Here is a 20,218-nt window from a genome sequence, read left to right on the forward strand (position 1 = left end):
CACACAATGGAATATATGCCATTAAAATGATACATATAAGAATTAATATATCAAATATGGTAATTTTTTCGCATTTATACAGAATTATAATCCATGCCGAATTATTTCCCCCCAAAAAATTATGCTATTTTGTTTTGAAGCCTCACTTACCTTAACAAGGTTAACCATGGTATGATTTATTTTTCAGAAACTTGACAGAGTTAATGATTAATAAACGTCAAGTATGTCAAATCGTAATAATATAAAACGTCAAATTAAATTTTACACTCACTTCCGGTGAAAAGCTCAAGTAGATAATAAAACATTTAGCTTCAGCGTAACTTGGCCAAAATTCGCAAAAAATATGTTCATTATTATATATTTATTTCCCAGTATGTCGTTTCCATACATCTAAAAGAAAAACGAATCCGTTCAATGATTTAAAAAAAAAAAAAAAAAAAAAAAAAAAAGCATTAAATATAAATAAATCTAAAAATCAGATTCGCTTTAAATAACTTAGTATTGGTAATTTTTGGAGTTCCAAAATTAAATAAACCATTCTATGAAGATTTCTGGCCATGTTTGTCTTGTTGATTAATTTATTTATTATGTATTTATTAGTAAGCTCCGCCTGATGTGCAGGTAGCCACGCCCCTCACTCTTGAACCAGGAAGTGGACAGATTGTACTTGTTGACGCTGGGTTTAAAGTCTAAGTAATAAAAACCGAAGAGGATTTTTAATCATTAAGACACAATAAGGACTGAACAGGTTAAAACCAGGTAACGTGTTCCGTGTTTGTTTTAGTCTGTGGTGTCTGTTTGATCTACAGGTAGACGCTGGTTTACAGCACATGGTGTTTTGGTGACAGATTCACTGACTGCTGGGGAATTAAGAAATATATGTGAAAACTAATAAGGTACGAGAAGTAAGTTTAAGTTGATCCGGTAAAGAATTTTCTGGTAAAATATAAGAAAAATATTGATACTCTTTGTTCTTTTTGCAGCAACGCAGAGGAAATAATATGTCATTTATTTTGGGATTGCACCCACACACATATTTTGGATTGATTTAAATAATTTTATAAACACCAAAATTGACCCTTCATATAAATTGAACTTTCAACATATTTTATTTGGCCTTTCACAAATTGATAAAATAAATCCAGAAAAAAAGATATATTGTCAGCCTTTTAGTTACTTTTGCCAAATTTCACATTCATTGGACTAAATTTGCACATCAGCATCCAAACATTGTTTTTAAAGCCCTTTTCTCCAATTATTCAGACAATTTAAAGAACATCAAAGCAAATAAAATCAAAAAACTATGTCAAGTCTATGATCTTATTTAATTTGTATAATTTCTATTTACACTTCGAGCATTTCTTAAAAATATATTTTTCTTGCATGCATTTTATATATTTAAAATGTAAAATGTATTGTGAATTGTGAAATTTTCTATCCTTTTTTTGATGTATACTATTATGTATATATACCATTCATTTGTTCATTGTTCAAAAAAAAAAAAAAAAAAAAAAGAAATATATGTGAAATATTCCTAAGACTTTCAACAGCTCAAAATCTTACTTTTTAAGGCTGCTAACAGTGTTTACTCTTAACCTTTAGGATATAATCTCATTGGATCATCCAGATGATTGTGCTCTTGTTCATTTTAGTAATTTTATAAATTAACCATTCACAAAATCTCTGTATCATTGCTTAAGAATGCACGATTCCTCTTAGAACTGAGCCCTCTACTTAAACCCCTCACTTTTAAGCCAAAAAAAAAGTAATAAAACATGGAAAATAAATTGATAGACAGTGTACACCTCCACTTTTCATCATTTGCTTTCATTTTGTTTCATATTGTGTCTTTTTCATCACCATTACACTTACATTAAGGTATGTGTGCTGCTATTAAAAAAAAGAAAAAAACATTTTACTGTACATTTTGTTGTAGGTTGCTGATAGGTCAACCATATTCATATAATTATTTAAAGTAGCTGTAGATAAATTCATTACAAAGATATTGTACCTAAATAACATTAAAGTGTAAAAATAAGGTGTTCTTTTGCTAGTAAAAGTCTTAAGTAAAAGTAAACATTTTTAAAACAAAAATGGCCTATTTCTGAGTAATATTTTTTATTGGATTGTAATGTACTACTGATATGTCTGTCTTTGATATAGCAGCTTTGACAGGATTGCATATAAAAAAAATGAGATGTATTAAACCTTTTCTCTGTTTCTGAAGGGTTGTCTGTGTGTGTGAGCTGAGGCCGTGACTCTCATCGACATGTTATCGCCTCAGACTCACCTGTCACACCTGGTCCTTACACTCCTGCTCAGCTGCTGGTCAACAGCTGGACAGCAGAACAGGTCACATCTGGTGGAGATCGTCCCTCCCAGCATGAACATCATAGCGAAGGAAGGATCCAGTATGCTGATCGAGTGTAACGTGACAGGAGATAACATCACGTGGTACAACGCTAAAGGACTTCTGCTGGGGGACAGTGAAGGTATGATGAAGAAACACCCCCCTTTTACCAAAAATAAGTGTTTTCGATGTTGGTTCAAGTAATGTTTGACTTTGATTTTACAGACTTTGAAAGTTTTTTTTCTATATTCTTCAGTTTTACCCATCAAAGTCTGAAAAAAAGGTTTTTGGAGCAATAAGAAACTAATAATAAAGTGATAATATTCTAATATAAACAGTGTCTGCATATGTAGCATATACCTTTGAGGTTGAAATTTGCTAGTTTTTAGCAAGGTTTTGAAAAAAACTAAGTGAAACTCCTGTTACTATTCAGTACAGAGAGTTCTTACTGTTGTTTAACATGAACAAAAGTCCTTTTTGAGTGAATTTGAATGAATATATGAAGGGTAATGCACAGATCATAAAGGATTATTACTATTTACTATTTATTTATAGAACATTTTGAACATTTTAGACACAGTGATGCACAGCATGAGATACAAAAATATAGAACAGACATCGACTGGCACACCTGAATGCCAACTCCCCCTTCACCCATCACCCACCACCCACCACCCAAGGCCAGCCACTCAAAACCCGAACAAAAGACAAAGAAATAGTTAAGGAAAACAATTCAACCAAAAAAACAGAAAGGGGGTAAATAAGAAAAATAAAATAAGGGAAAAAAAGTGTATACAAATACCCATACATATGCATGCACACATATACATATATACACACCGATACACATAAATATATATAAATTAACAAGAAAAGCACTCGGAGAGCGCAGACCTCCACCAAGACAGATCTGCCCCCCCCTCAATCACCACCAAAATTTAACCAGTTCAAGGTCAAGGTTACTTTATTTATACCCGCAGGTAGATTTGTTTTGCAGTCTAGGTGATTGCCTTGGCATTACAACAACACATACACTGAACATGCAAGACAGGCACTTGATCACGCTTACAGACAGGACAAAAAGACAGGACAAAAAGTGCTCAGTGTTCCACCATGCATCGGTATAGCAGCATGGATAAGTAAAAGAATAAAATAAATAAGATCAAATAAATAAATGTTCCTTGTGCCAGTAAATTTCATGAAATTCGTCCATAACTTTTTGAGTTATCTTGCTAACAGACAAACATGCAAACAAACACACAAGGCAGAGTGATCCCAATACCTCCTGGTGGAGGTAATAAAAATGAATAAATAATATTAAATAAAATAAATAGCAAACTAGAAAAGCACTCGGAGAGTGCTGACTTCCACCAAGGCAGATCAGCCCCTCCCCCCATTACTACCAAAATTTAATCATTTGTTCCTTTTGCCAGTATCAACATTTCCTGAAAATTTCATTAAAATCCGTCCATAACTTTTTGAGTTATCTTGCTAACAAAGAAACAAACAGACAGACAGACAAACCCTGATGAAAACTTAACCTTCGCTGTTACACTTGGTGGAGGTTAAAAAAAAAGAATAAATAAATAAGTACACATATCAATCCTCCAACTCTGATGAAAAGTCCAGCAAATGTATGTAGTTCAAAAAAGGATCCCAAGTAACATGAAATGATTTCACCAAGCCTGTTAGTGTAAACCTGAGTTTGTAAACTATGATATAAGTCAGGGATAGAGGTGCATAAAAGTGAATCAGCTGCACACAACACAGTTTTGTGGACCTTAAGTTACCCTTGATGGAAAGGTTACTACTACGCTATCAATATGTGAGTAAGTGAATGAAAGAAAAAATTCTAAAGCTCACAATTAACTAAGTATTGATTATGTACGTACATGTATCATCATTTAATCAGTTCTTTTGTATTTAATATGCCCCACATTTCTTTGGCATCTATTAATCATTAGGATGTTGTTGAAGTCTGAGCTGTTTTTCCTGTTCTTCACTCCACACTGCACAAACTGGTTTGACTGAAACATAATACGACCTGTCTCTCAGAAATGTCCTTCACACGTAAATAAACTGCACCTGCAAATGAAAACAGTAAAAGAAATGAATAGTGGCGTTATTTGCACATGATACTTTTTCGGTCAGTGAGGTTAGGTGATCGTTTCTATTGGTTTATTGGCAAGATTACACACAAAAAAATGCAAAGAAAAAAGAAAATTGCCCATGAAGAAACTGAATCCCTCTAGTATTCCTCTTTCTTTGGCATTAGAGAGGCTTGGTAAACTTAGAACACAGGATGATAAAAGTTGAATGTATTTTGTTTCAGTACTATTTAAGAAGCGTGGTCCTGATCTGTTCTGTCTGAGTGACGTTTTTATATATGTATGAGATTAGTCTTGTTTTTATATTTATATTATTTCAACCGATATAATTATTATTGATGTACAAAAACATTCTGTAGCAACCAAAATACCAGTCCTGTGATTTAAGATGCTCAGCCTGTTTTGTTTGTTTTTTTAGACTGGTTATGATTGGGTTTAGGCGCTGAAAGAACTTTAGAGAAAGATGCCAGGTATTGATTTAAGACAGAAAAGTCTGCAGAGATGTATTAATTTTAGTGCTTATACTGAGAGTAAGAATGGAATGTGAATGGAAAGTCCTGGATTTTGTATCCGGTGCCAGAAAAGTAGCAGATGCTTCAATGTCAAATTATAATTTCCTAACAGCAAAATAAAGAGATTGATTTTTCTACGAGATGTAATGGGATTTGATTTGCATTTTAGTTATTTCTGGGAGACAGGGCAGGTTTTTTTTTTTTTTTTTTTTTTTTTTTTTTTTTAATATGTCTGTCTCTCCGTCTGTTCGAGATTTTTGTCTAACTCATTTCTCTGACACTATTCACCTGATTCTTTTCAAACTTGAAACACTTTATCACTAGGAGATGTGTAGTGCACAGTCTGATGGTTGAATTAATTTTTTAAATTTTTTTATACATTTTTTAACATTCCAGCTCTTAAAATTTGTCCAACTGATTTCTCAGATATTTTCACATTCTTTTCAAATTTCATACACGTGTTCTTTATTTTATATTATTATTATTATTATTATTATTATTATTATTATTATTATTATTATTATTATTATTATTTTATTTTTTACAGATTTATTATTTTTTTGTGCAGATTTAAGTTACATTGAACATTTGAATAACACGTTCTTTACATGTGCCTTTCTGTCAATTTTTCCTTTTTTTTTGGTAAAAATTGCTGAAAAGTCTTTGAAAAAATTTAAAGTAAAGACTCAAAATGAATCCTTGGGTAGACTAGGGTATCAGTAAGCAAGAGGGGCAAAATATTGTGTGTGACTGGGCGGGTCTGTTTACTTTTTCACTTGTGCAATCAAAGCTTACAAACAAATTTTATTTCATCTTATCATGTTTGTACAGCATGCTAAGGGTGGAGTGACTGAAATTATTTTTTTGGCTATACAGTTAGTTTTGGGACATAAACTCTCCTCATATTTTTATTTCTCGTAAACTGACAAAAATGGAAGTGGACATTTCTAAATAGAATATGCATTGATGTAGCGTAAAAAAAAAATCTACTATCTGAAAACTGATCATGTTTAACAGAAATATTTCATATATTACTAATGTTTTCATGACCTAGAATGGTAATGGTATTCTGTAAATACTTAAAATAACTGAAACATGCAAATAAAAGTCAATAATGGCAACACGATGAAAAAAAAAAATCTGATGTTTTAACCATTAGGAGCAAAGAAATTATACATAATTGTACAACATCCAGCTGCTTTAAGATTTATATTTCGGCTAAAATTTACTTAGGGGGTCAAATGAGTGGCCGTTTTTGTCCAAAAAAAAAAAAAAGTTGTAAGAAATGCATAGAACTGTGTTGAAATAATGCTAATCCATTTGTGCACAGACTACTGATATTATTTGACAGTGGAAGCTCTATTTTCAGAAATATTGGATTTTGAATAGCACATGTATGTGGAAACTTTTGCTGGTGGACGGATGTGACATTACCCATGATGCTCTGGTCAGTACCAGTACTTTATTAGGAAGAAACTTATATACTTACTATTGCTAATTCTCCTCTTATTCATAAATGTTAGTATTGTGGATCTAAAACAATAACAGCTGACACAAAAACACTAAATGTGGCAGTGGACGGATGTGACATGGTTGTTGTGGATCCCATCATACTGATGCTCAGCAGCCATGTCACCGTTTACACTAATGATCCCTGTGCAAAAACTAGTATCAGAATTATTTATTGTATAGTTTATCATCATACTAAAGAGTAAATAACAATATAGAATTGTTATTTCTTTATAAAAATGCTTATTATTAAAAAACTGTTGATTTAAAAAGTGACGTGTGACATTCTTCATGTATGTATTGGTGTAACATAAGCAGGATGGATCAGCACCATACTCCATATTGAACCTGTAAAAATAAAACATGTGATATGTAGGAGAGAATCTTGTAAGAAAAAATGGGGAATCTAAAAGAACAGAATATTTGTTTTTCAGGTAAATTCAGTTCAAATATAACTTGGCCATTTGTGACATGAAAATATAGCATTAATTGTGATGAAATTGCACATTTTTGAGCTGAAAACATAGTTCATATGACCATCAACATGTTGCAACAGAACTGAAATCCTGTAAATTTGCAGAACTTGCATTTACCGACACAAAGTTCTTTTGGGGATTCACTTAGATTGATTTCTTATGCACAAAGACAGAAATAAGACCTCTAAGCATATTTTAGCCGATTTACATAAAACTATACGATGGATGGATGGATGGATGGATGGATAGATGGATGGATGGATGGATAGATAGATAGATAGATAGATAGATAGATAGATAGATAGATAGATAGATAGATAGATAGATAGATAGATAGATAGATAGATAGATAGATAGATAGATAGATAGATACTTTATTCATCCCATAGGGAAATTTACAGTTGAAGTTTACAGAAATGAAGTTCCATGTATTTCCAGGATGTGAAAACATCTGTATGACTCTAAAACTCTCTATTTCCCCTCTGTTGTTTTTCATGTAAAGATGGAAAGTGGCAGATTCAGGACAGAGGCGTCCTCAACATCAGCGTCGTGTCCTTCGAGGACCGAGGCCGCTACACCTGCGTGGCGTCCAGCAGCCGAGGCGTCACCACCAACTACACCATCACCCTGCGCGTGGCCTACACCGACAGCGGCCTGGGCCTGTACTACGTCGTGGTCTGCCTGGTGGCCTTCACCATCACCATGATCCTCAACGTGGCTCGGCTCTGCATGGTCAGCAGCCACCTCAGGAAGACGGAGACGGTCATCAACGAGTTCTTTCGTACAGAAGGCGCCGAGAAGCTGCAGAAGGCCTTCGAGGTGGCCAAACGCATCCCCATCATCACGTCGGCGAAGACGGCGGAGCTCGCCAAGGTCACGCAGTTCAAGACGATGGAGTTGGCGCGACACATCGAGGAGCTGGCCAGGAGCATCCCTCTGCCGCCGCTTATTCTCAACTGCCGTACGTTTGTGGAGGAGGGGGCGGAGACGGTGAGCCCCGGATCTGACGCAGCGGAGGTAAAGGAGGCGGCAGCGTGTGGGCAAAGACAAGCTATAGGTCCGCCCTGCTCCGATGACGACGAAGATGAAGAGGAGGGGAGGGAGGTGCGTCAGGAGCTGCTGCCAACGCCAGGTGGAGGCGAGGTGGATGTCGCGGTGTCGATTCACATGGTTTCAGAGGAAGAGGGGGGTGAAGCGTTTCAGTCCAAACCACCAAAGTAAATGTGAGATTACAGGACAATACTTGATACCAGGAATGCACTGATACTACTTTTTTCCAGACCGAGTACGAGTACTTACATTTGAGTACTTGCCAATACCGAGTACCGATACAAGTCCTTAATAATCCCATTCCAGTTCTTAGTTCCTTTTGTAAATGTGCTTTATTGTCGTTGTCATTAGTCTGACTGGAACAAAGTGCTGCTACTAACATTTAATGTGTTGGAATGAGTGTTTGTCAATTAATCCACCAGGGGGCGCCGCTCTGAATTAACCATACTGGACAAATACCATGAAGAAGAGTAAAGTTTTTTGAGAAGAGCAAAGTCAGTAATAGGTTTTTTTTAGGTAAGGTTTAAAAGCTCAGCTTCAGCAGGAAGAGAAAAGAGAAATGAGCGATAAGTTTTGTTTTCACTTCTGCTGGCGGCGGTCTGTACCACTCCATACCCCCATAGTATTATAAGTAGGATGGAAACCGGCCGAACCCTGGGTAGTTGTCCTAAATGTGTCAGTAGTTTTTCTCTAACTCACACAGTGACTTTTTGAACAGATCCTCTAGCTCCATGGTTCCTGCTGGGTTTCTCCATTTGGGTACGCATTTGCCAGCACCTGGAAAACGGATGGAATGTACGCAGAGGACGGACAGAACGCTGCGTCTGTATCTGTCTGTGTCTGTAACGTTACTTACAGCCAGCGTTACTTTTATCACCGTCATTTATTTAGAAAATCTCCACACTCTTCACACTCCCCACACATTATTCCTCCTCCTCGTACCTGCAGCACTGAACTGTGAATGTCACACGACCATAAGTGGTATCGGTGCAGTGTATCGGATTACTTTTACGAGTACAAATACAAGTACACAAACTGAGTATCGGAGCTGATGCCCGATACTGGTGTCGGATCGGTGTATCCCTACTTGATACATTAAAAATTTAGCACCATTTTACTCAGGGATAAAGTTTAAGATGAAGCTTATACACTACCAGTCAAAAGTTTGGACTCATCTGTTTTTTCTTTATTTTCATGAATATTTACATTGTAGATTCTCACTGAAGGCATCAAAACTATGAATGAACAAATATGGAATTATGTGTTGTTGTTTTAACTTTCTCTTTATTGAATAATGAACAGCAGTGCCACAAGGGGGCACAAATACACTTATACAGTCTACTCTTGTTAAACCGCCCGCCGTTATACCGCCATTTTCGCTCACCGCCGACCAAAACCATTGCACAAAAATCCCCAATGCATTATTCCATTAGCTACCGCCATTTCCGCCTATCGCAACCGCCAGCCCAGTTCCATGCACAAACAACACTTATACCATTGATTTCCCGACCGTTATACCGCCAGCGTGATTGCCATCGAGTACACATAAATTTTAACAATGCACTGAAACAAACGCGCCAGACGCTGATCGCGACAAGCTACGAGTAGGTCTACGGAACGGCCACCGTTCATTTATCGCAGAACACTCAGTAGGTCAGGATGTCGGGAAGAGGACGTTGGATTAAGCCAAAGCCTCAAGATGATGGGGTGTCATTTCCCGACACGGTATAATAATGCTTCAAATGTTTCCCCACTTTAAATGATCCCTTACAACATAACAGAATCAAGATTTATTTAGAAACGCAATTAGAACGGGTTAACGGAGGCAGCATAGACGTCATATAGTAAAGACATGCACATTATGGACGCAACCCGTTGTAACGCCATTTTCGCTATACCGCCAATTTGGCCGTGAATGGAAGTTGGCGCTATAACGAGAGTAGACTGTAATACTCATTGTAAAATTACTGTTACAACACTCCCACTTAAGTTTATGATGGCATTTACATATTCCACTGGTACTGCTCAAAAAACATACCTGTAACTTGTAGACGTTACAGTTTTTTTTTCTTCAAAGATATAAGCCTTTTTTTTGTTTGTTTTATATCACAAAAACTTTAAGTTCCACATTTTTAAGCCTATCTAACAATGAATACTGTGAAAGCCTGTCGTAGACACATTTTAAATGGAACACAGCCCAATCTCCTCTCTGAGATACTCAAACCTCTGTCTAGGTAATGGCTTGGTTAAGATATCGGCCTTCATTTTATCTGTTGAGCAATACTACAGTTGTTTTTGTCCATTTTTCAGACACAAAATCCATGTTCAGCAGCTTTTTTCAGCAACCCCTCATAACCTGTCGTTTTAACTTTCTTTGTATTGAATAACGAACGGCAGCGCCACAAGGGGGCACAAATACACTTATAATACTCATTGTAAAATTACTATTACAACACTCCCACTTAATTTTATGATGGCATTTACATATTCCACTGGTACTGCTCAAAAAACATACCTGTAACTTGTAGACGTTACAGTTTTTTTTTCTTCAAAGATATAAGCCTTTTTTTTTGTTTGTTTTATATCACAAAAACTTTAAGTTCCACATTTTTAAGCCTATCTAACAATGAATACTGTGAAAGCCTGTCGTAGACACATTTTAAATGGAACACAGCCCAATCTCCTCTCTGAGATACTCAAACCTCTGTCTAGGTAATGGCTTGGTTAAGATATCGGCCTTCATTTTATCTGTTGAGCAATACTACAGTTGTTTTTGTCCATTTTTCAGACACAAAATCCATGTTCAGCAGCTTTTTTCAGCAACCCCTCATAACCTGTCGTTTTAACTTTCTTTGTATTGAATAACGAACGGCAGCGCCACAAGGGGGCACAAATACACTTATAATACTCATTGTAAAATTACTATTACAACACTCCCACTTAATTTTATGATGGCATTTACATATTCCACTGGTACTGCTCAAAAAACATACCTGTAACTTGTAGACGTTACAGTTTTTTTTTCTTCAAAGATATAAGCCTTTTTTTTTGTTTGTTTTATATCACAAAAACTTTAAGTTCCACATTTTTAAGCCTATCTAACAATGAATACTGTGAAAGCCTGTCGTAGACACATTTTAAATGGAACACAGCCCAATCTCCTCTCTGAGATACTCAAACCTCTGTCTAGGTAATGGCTTGGTTAAGATATCGGCCTTCATTTTATCTGTTGAGCAATACTACAGTTGTTTTTGTCCATTTTTCAGACACAAAATCCATGTTCAGCAGCTTTTTTCAGCGACCCCTCATAACCTGTCGATGTTTTAACTTTCTCTTTATTGAATAACGAACGGCAGCGCCACAAGGGGGCACAAATACACTTATAATACTCATTGTAAAATTACTATTACAACACTCCCACTTAATTTTATGATGGCATTTACATATTCCACTGGTACTGCTCAAAAAACATACCTGTAACTTGTAGACATTACAGTTTTTTTTTTCTTCAAAGATATAAGCCTTTTTTTTTGTTTGTTTTATATCACAAAAACTTTAAGTTCCACATTTTTAAGCCTATCTAACAATGAATACTGTGAAAGCCTGTCGTAGACACATTTTAAATGGAACACAGCCCAATCTCCTCTCTGAGATACTCAAACCTCTGTCTAGGTAATGGCTTGGTTAAGATATCGGCCTTCATTTTATCTGTTGAGCAATACTACAGTTGTTTTTGTCCATTTTTCAGACACAAAATCCATGTTCAGCAGCTTTTTTCAGCAACCCCTCATAACCTGTCGTTTTAACTTTCTTTGTATTGAATAACGAACGGCAGCGCCACAAGGGGGAACAAATACACTTATAATACTCACTGTAAAATTACTATTACAACATTATGTAGTTAAAAAAAGTGTGACATAACTCAAAGCATGTTTTATATATTAGATTATTCAAAATAGCCACATTTTGTTTTTATTACTGCTTTGCACATTCTTGGCATTCTCTCGATGAGCTTCACGAGGTAGTCACCTGAAATGTTTTCCAACAGTCTTGAAGGAGTTCCCAGTGATGCTGAGCACTTGTTGGACGTCTACGGTCCATCTCATGTCATTTAAATGAGAAGATGAGTCCAAACTTTTGACTGGTAGTGTATATACAAACCTATAACAGATTCATTAATACAATAGAAAACAATATAACATAATACAATAGCCTTTATTGTCATTGTGTGTACAGTGAAATTAGGAAATGTGAAAATTATGTGAATCCGTGTATTATTCGTTCTTTTCATATTCAATTGAGAATCCACAATCAGAAAACGAAAAAAATTACTCGTTATTTCATTACGCTGGTCTACAAGGAAAATACTTCCAGAATAAAAGTAATGAAATTTTACCACATGAGAGTCACTGATAAAGAAAAATCAAGTAAAAAATGCTGGTTGGCTAAACTTTCCAAGATACAGCCTTGGGTCAAAATGTGAAATTCAAGAATTAACGAGAGAATGGGTTTGACTCAAAAGGAATATTTGTCTCAGAGCTACAAGATCTACTTCAAAACACTGTCTGCACATTAGAATACATTCACTTTACAGGTTCTATTTAGTGGAAGATTTATAAAACTATTATATAAATGTACATAAACCAGTATCTATGTGTAATAACACTTAATCATATACCTTGAAAACATCAGCAAACTGGCACTTTTGTCATTTATTTTCCAATTAATCTTATTGAAATACGTAACATTTAGCACATTTAATCTCTGAAGCAAATTATTTCTAAAAAATTGTAGACCAGTGTTATTAATGTACAAATCAAAAAACGAGTTTTTCATTCTTTCTATTGTACGTACAAATTAAAAATTGGAAATAAGCAAATGGACCAAATGTCGTGTTTCATGTTAACGTTTTTGATATCCAATTTGATATGACCCGGAAGTTACTGATTTCTTCATGTGTTGAGCTGGAAAGTCGTGGGTTTGCTAGTGTTCTGCCTAATGCATTCTGCAATAATGGTGAATTTCGTGTTATTCAGAGGCAGCAAACACGTTACTCTCAAGGAAGACGACATGACAACGGAAACAATCGGCAGGATCTTGGTCAGTGTATCTTTTGGTAATTCGGTAATCATTTGTAAGAATCTTTGTGACCTTGGTATTAACGCTCTCTCCTTGAAAATGACAACATCCGGTCTCAGAAAATTTAAAAAATCAGCAGTTTTTGGTCCGGTTTTTCCATTTCTGTCAGGCAGTTACTTTTATTTTTTGTTATTAGAAAGAGAAAACAAAAATCAATCCATTTTGGAAAATTTGGTTTATCTGTTTTGAACCTGAAAAAAAAAAACAAAAAACGCCTTGAAATTAAATTTTAATTTGTCTGTTTTAAAAACCGAAAATCAATGAATCAGTAGTTTTTCTTTTGTTTCCAAAAAGAAAATCCAATTACCAAAAGATGCACTGACCAGGTATCTTCCAGGTATTGTTGTTTTGTCTCATACCATGGTAGACAATCTAAGTAGAAGCCACTTTGCGCAACACAGGAAGAAGTCAGTAACTTCCGGGTCATACTGAATCGGATATCAAAAATGTCAACATGAAACCTGACATTTGGTCCATTTCCTTATTTCCAATTTTTAATTTGACCGTACAATCGAAAGAATGAAAAACTAATTTTTGATTTGTACATGCATAATGAAATATCGAGTCATTTTTTCGTTTCCTGATTGTGGATTCTCAATTGAATATGATGACGAATGATATACAGATTTTATGTGCATTTCAAAGAATTTAAATGATGACTAATGTTCAGATAAAAAAAAACAAAAAAACAAAAAACTGAGTCATAATATCACATCAAATCAGATTTTCTTGTAGATTTTATTAACTATCCCAGTTATTCAGACAATACTTGACACTTACAGGTTACCATCAGATGTGCAGTCACAGAATCTAAGCAGTTATTTCAACAATGATGGACCTGCATTCATTCATTCATGCATTCATTATACAGTTACATTACATTATGATCCTGATTGAGGTACATTATATGATATTATATTACATCCATTCATACAGATGGCTGCTCTGAGTAAAAAAATAATCTAATCATTTAAGGAAATACTTGATAAATGAAGTTTACATTCAACGTTTTAATGTTCATTAAAACAGCAGTAGCTTTGTACGTATGTGTAAGCATTAGTGAGTGAATAACCAATTAGTCGACTAATTTTTATTTGGGGTGGTTTTTGGGGGTTGTTTCTGTGTAAATGCTTGAAATATTAAGTGTGAAAAAAAATATTTAAAAAAATCAAATGATATACTTGTGATTCACGGAGTATATGGCTGGTCAGGTTATTTTATTATATATATATATATATATATATATATATATATATATATATATTTTTTTTTTTTTTTTTTAATTATGACTATGTGGATTTGGGTTGAGGGCATGTGTTTACAGTGACATCCTGACTAATCGACTTAAATAGACTTTGAAAAGTGCTTAAAATGCCCATTTATCATCTTAACAAAATAAGCTAAAACAGATATCGGGTCATATGTGCAAAGTTTTGAACAATATTCAACAATTAAACAATATGTAGTAGATAAAAACCATGAGTTTACAGTAGTAACATGGACAGATATTAAGCAAATGAATAAAATGGAAGAAAATTTAAGTATGAATCACCAGTTACATAAATGCTGTACTTTGACTATTTATCATTAGGATCTGAAATTAAAGAAATTACTTTTTTTAAAGTAAATGTGCCTTTATTTATGTAAATATATTCAGTCTAAAGAGTTGACAGACTGACAGAAACAGAGACTGATTACTGGACTACAGCTAAATGCAGCCTGAATCATTGTTTTGGTCCAAGTTAGACTTAAGAGTTGTTTTATGTTGTTTTCGCAAATGAGCTCTAAAACACCAATACTTTCCCAGATACAAACACCAAGAGCAGTTCATGTAGAAAAGGGAATATTCAGTTATTGACAGAGGTGTCAAGTAGCAAAGTACAAATACTTCATTACCTTACTTAAGTAGAAATTTTGATTGTTAAGGCTATACTTTGCTGGAGTCATTATTTTTCAGCCAACTTTTTACTTCTGTTTCTTACATTTTAAAAATAGTCTTGTTGCTCCTCTTTCATTCCGGCTTGTCATCATTCAAATAAAAACTAGAAGCACTCCGAGAGCACAGACCTCAGATCAGTCCCCCCCCCATGTCTGTCTGTCTGTGTGCAAGATAAGTCAAAAAGTTATGAATGGATTTGGATGAAAATTTCAGGAAATGTTGATACTGGCACAAGGAACAAATGATTAAATTGTGGTGGTGAACCGGGGGGGGCGCACTGATCTTTCTTGGCAGAGGTCTGCGCTCTCTGACTGCTTTTCTAGTCTAGAAAGTTTTCTGAGAAAACAGATCATTCCTAGGTTCTGAGGGTTCACATTGTTGTTTACTTGACAGTACATATGAAGATAATACATAATAATAATAATAATAATAATAATAATAATAATAAGTGCATTCAACCCAAAATACCTCAGAATTTGTCTATATCACATCATTTACATTGCTATTTGTTTGACATATATTGGGAAAATACCATAAAGATGTTTAATAATTTATATCAATATAACTTGTCAATCAGAATTATAAAAAAAGACTTTCACTAAAACCTTAAAGCTTAAAAATTTCAGGAAATTTAAGCCAAACAAATGGGTCAGAGGCAGTGAAAAGAGAGTATGAGAGTTGAAAACTGTGAATAAGATGTTGAACTTGCACTTTGTGGCTGAACAAAAACTTTTATTTTATGTTTTGATAATGCTTAAGATTAAATTTGATATACTGTATAGTCGTTAATCTCCTGTTGTTGCTGAATCATTCATATTTAAAGGTACTCGTGTCATTTTATTTGTCATGGAAGCAAGGTGTCTGATTTTTGGATTCTAGGTGAAAAAACTAAAATAAAAATTAAAATGACAACGAAGTCTGTTGGTGGTTATTTCTGACGTGTGTGGCTGATCAGCCACTAGGTAGAGCTGTTGGCTTAAAAATCAGCCAGATGTGCTCCTGTATAAATGAATTTTTTCTTGTCAAATTGTTTTTATGTGAACAAAGAAAAGAGTAATTGAACAAAATGAACAAAAAATGGAAAATAAGCAATATCATAATTAACAGAAAATGTCCAAAAATGATGAAAATGAACAAAAAACAAACTAAAAGTAAGCACTAACCTACCAAAAACAAACAAAAAATTAAGAAAAAGAACCAAAAAAGAACTAAAATAATCATCACAATGAACAAACTAAGCACTAAATGCAGAAAAAGTATGAAAATGTTAAGTTTAAATGTTTTAAGAGCCTAAAGGCAGATCTGGTTTCTGTCTTAACCTCTGCCTTTTCCCTTTAATGGACACTTAAATAATACTTAAAAGGACAATATTACTAATATGCACCTCCTGCTGATCTCCAGGAAGTAACGCCCAATATTCACACAACAGCAATGGATGAAAACACATAGAAATGAATATTTCCTTCTGCTTTTTTTTTTTGTGTGTGTGTGGAAAATTTCAGTTCAAGCTGCAGTGATTGATGGCTTTTTGGGATCAGTGGATAAAAATTACATTATTATCTTTCAGCATATTTTAATTTAATTCATTGTTCTGTGGACTTTTTTCTTCAGGCTTTAGAAAATCTACCTTGTAACAAAGGTGGAGGTGGTAGGGGTTGGGGGTTAATCAGCAATATTTAGTCTGTGGATGTAGGTTGATAGAAGAGAGCTGCAGATTGAAGATGGTCAGTTTATCTTTTGGTAATTGGATTTTTTTTTTCATAAACAAAAGAAAAGCTAGTGGTTATTTGATTTTTGTTATAAAATAGAAGAATTAAAATTGAATTTCAAGGCATTTTTCTTTTTCAGTGTCAAAACAAATAAAAAACAAACAAACAAAAAAAAAACAACTGATTTTTGCTTTCTCTTTCTAATAACAAAAAAGAAAGTTAGCACCTGACAGAAATGGAAAAGTGGACCAAAAACATCTGTTTTTTCCTTTTCTGAGACCGGATGATGTCATTTTCAAGGAAAGAGCGCTAATGCCAAGGTCACAAAGATTCTTACAAATGATGCGTTTGTACGAATCTTCCAGTTCGTACCAAATCTGGAAGAAAGAGAAAACAAAAATCAATCCATTTTTTAAAATTTGGTTTTATCCGTTTTGACACTGAAAAAAAATAAATAAATAAAAATAAATGCCTTAAACTTCAGTTTTAATTTGTCTATTTTAAAAACGGAAATCAATTAACCACTAGTTTTTCTTTTGTTTCCGAAAAGAAATTCAGATACCAAAAGATACATGGCTGTTTTTTTTATTTTCTGAGACTGGATGATGTCTGTTTTGACACTGAAAAAAAAAAAAAAAAACGCCTTGAAATTCAATTTAGTCTGTTTTAAAAACGGAAATCAATTAACCACTAGTTTTTCTTTTGTTTCCAAAAAGAAAATTCAATTACCAAAACATACACGGTTGGTTTTTTTTATTTTCTGAGACCGGATGATGTCATTTTCAAGGAAAGAGCGCTAATACCAAGGTCACAAAGATTCTTACGAACGATGGGTTTGTATGGATCTTCCAGTTCGAACAAAATCTGGAAGAAAGAGAAAACAAAAATTAATCCATTTTTTAAAAAGTTTGGTTTATTTGTTTTGACACTGAAAAAAAAATGCCTTGAAATTCAATTTTAATTTGTCTATTTTAAAAACAGAAATCGATTAACCACTAGTTTTTCTTTTGTTTCCGAAAAGAAAATTCAATTACCAAAAGATACACGGCTGTTTTTTTTATTTTCTGAGACCGGATGATGTCATTTTCAAGGAAAGAGCGCTAATACCAAGGTCACAAAGATTCTTACGAACAATGGGTTTGTACGAATCTTCCAGTTCGTACAAAATCTGGACATCGTAGACATGCTCCCTCCACAAATGTCTGCAAACTCCAGATTTCGTACGAACTGTAAGATTCGTACAAACCCATTGTTCGTAAGAATCTTTGTGACCTTGGCATTAGCGCTTTTTCCTGAAAAATAAATAAGTAAAAATTAGTGCTTTTTCCTTAAAAATGATAACATCCGGTCTCAGAAAAAAAAAAAAAAAAAAAAAACAGCTGTTTTTGGTTTGTTTTTCTATTTTCGTCAGGTAGTAACTTTCTTTTTTGTTATTAGAAAGAGAAAATGAAAATCTTAGAAAATATCAGTAAGGCAATATAACATAATTTACAAAAGATACATCTTTGCAGGATTTTACAGGTTCACAAAACCTAGACATACACTGTAAAAAAAAATCTGTAATTTAACAGAATTTTTACCGTTTATTTTACAGATTTTTCCTGTATTTTTAAGATACAGGAAAATATCAATGAAATGACAAAAATAGACTGTGATTTTACGTGTCAAATGTAAAATAACATAATAATTTTTTTCCCACAGAAAAATACAGTTAAAATACATTTGCAAATGTATCATAATTTCACAAATATTTCTTTTCTATGTATGAGATTAAACTTTTAATTTAAAGTTTCATACTGTAAAAAAATAATAAAATGAGATAAAATTACTGACAATTAACCGTAAAAGAAGTATTTGTTCTGTAAGTTGAACAAGACTTGTTTGTTAATTGACAAATATCTTGTGTAATTACAGGACTTTTCATAACAAAAATGTTCTGTTAAATTACAGATTTTTTTTTTTTTTTTACAGTGTAGGATTATTGGTTCAAGTAGTATATAAATTAATATAAGACATTTTAGGTGAGGAGATAATAATACCACCACTACTACTACTACTTCTATCAATAACAATAACAATAACAATAACAACAACAACAACAACAACAACAATAACAATAATAATAATAAGAAGAATAAGAATAAGAATAATAAAGTTTATTTATATAGCACTTCTTGCATAAAGGTTTCACAAAGTGCTTTACAATAAAATCAGAAGGAATATACATAGGCAACAACACACGCAGATAAATACACAGGTATAAAAACATACTATACATACACAGACACAAATATAAAAATCATAAAAGCAAGCGATGCGTGTGGTCGGTAGTTGTTGTTTAGGTCTTTGAGGGTTAACCCTTTATAGGCCACTCACTGAAATACTGTTATTGGACATTGTCATCTATCTCCTTGTCGGTTGTCGTGACAACAGTCTCTCTCCTCTTGCCATAAAAATCTGAGCAGCACTTGCTAAAAAGTAAACACATGCAATAAAACAACTGTCATAAGGTCATAAACTGACAAAAATCACTCATATTCACTATATACAGCTGCAAAACTTCTATAAAATCTCTCAATCACTGCGTAGTGTTATAAAAACCAACATGCTTCATGACCTCACTAAGGCACAGGATTGGCCCCATATTTACCCCTTTATCAGGCAAGTGACTGTTTTTGGTAATTTCTGCACATATTTCAAGACAGTGACAGCAACAGTTAAAGTGAGGACAGTGAGTCAACAATGTCAGGTCCAATGTGGTCTCCAGGGTCTGTAAGGTCCACCTCTGCATGAACAGTGAGTGGACCTGCTTTGTTCGGTACCATGAAGTAATGGTACTAATGTAAGGAATGATGTTCAAAAGGATCATGTGGATGTGGACAGGGGTCTGGACCAGCACTTATGTTGGTCTAATGCTCTAAAATACATGTTTTTGTCACTTTATTTATTTATTTATTTATTTAGTTCATGGTTGTGCATTTTATCAGTAACATTCAATAATCATCAAGTAAACAAACATATACACACCCATGCTCGAAAAGGAGCAGGATGAAGAAAATCTTATATTTCCTGCCCCCTTCTAAATAATAACACTGGTCAACAACAAATTTATTGTTTAAGTTTTTTGAGCTGATTTAGGATAATTTTGGTGTGCTGAATCCAAAAATCACATTCATTTTGCTCAATCAGGTCAACTTTCTGAACTATGCTACATATTGGCTTTTTAACATTTTTGCTTACATTTATGGGCATTTTCACATCATATGATCCAAAATTCTTTCATATTTCTTGCAATAAATGAGTTCTGAAGATTTTACTTTTGCCAATTTATGATTCATGTTTTTTTAATATTACAGGTGAATGAAATGGCTTCGACTAGAAGATCTTGCAAAAATAAGCCTGATGTATTCTGCTACATCTGCGGTG

The 20,218-nt window shown here is 33.9% G+C and overlaps 1 protein-coding gene across 1 annotated transcript; it reads left to right on the forward strand.

The window, feature by feature from the left end:
• Positions 1 to 657: 657 nt before the first annotated feature.
• On the forward strand, positions 658 to 8,297 carry LOC115433365 (microfibrillar-associated protein 3-like). Its single transcript, XM_030154738.1, has 3 exons — positions 658 to 759; positions 2,228 to 2,492; positions 7,458 to 8,297. The coding sequence occupies exons 2-3, from the start codon at positions 2,270 to 2,272 to the stop codon at positions 8,174 to 8,176; spliced, it is 942 nt and encodes a 313-aa protein (XP_030010598.1). The 5' UTR covers positions 658 to 759; positions 2,228 to 2,269; the 3' UTR covers positions 8,177 to 8,297.
• The last annotated feature ends 11,921 nt before the right edge of the window (positions 8,298 to 20,218 follow it).

Source organism: Sphaeramia orbicularis, chromosome 14 (genome assembly GCF_902148855.1).
Source record: "Sphaeramia orbicularis chromosome 14, fSphaOr1.1, whole genome shotgun sequence".
In the NCBI taxonomy this organism is placed as follows: Eukaryota; Metazoa; Chordata; class Actinopteri; order Kurtiformes; family Apogonidae; genus Sphaeramia; species Sphaeramia orbicularis.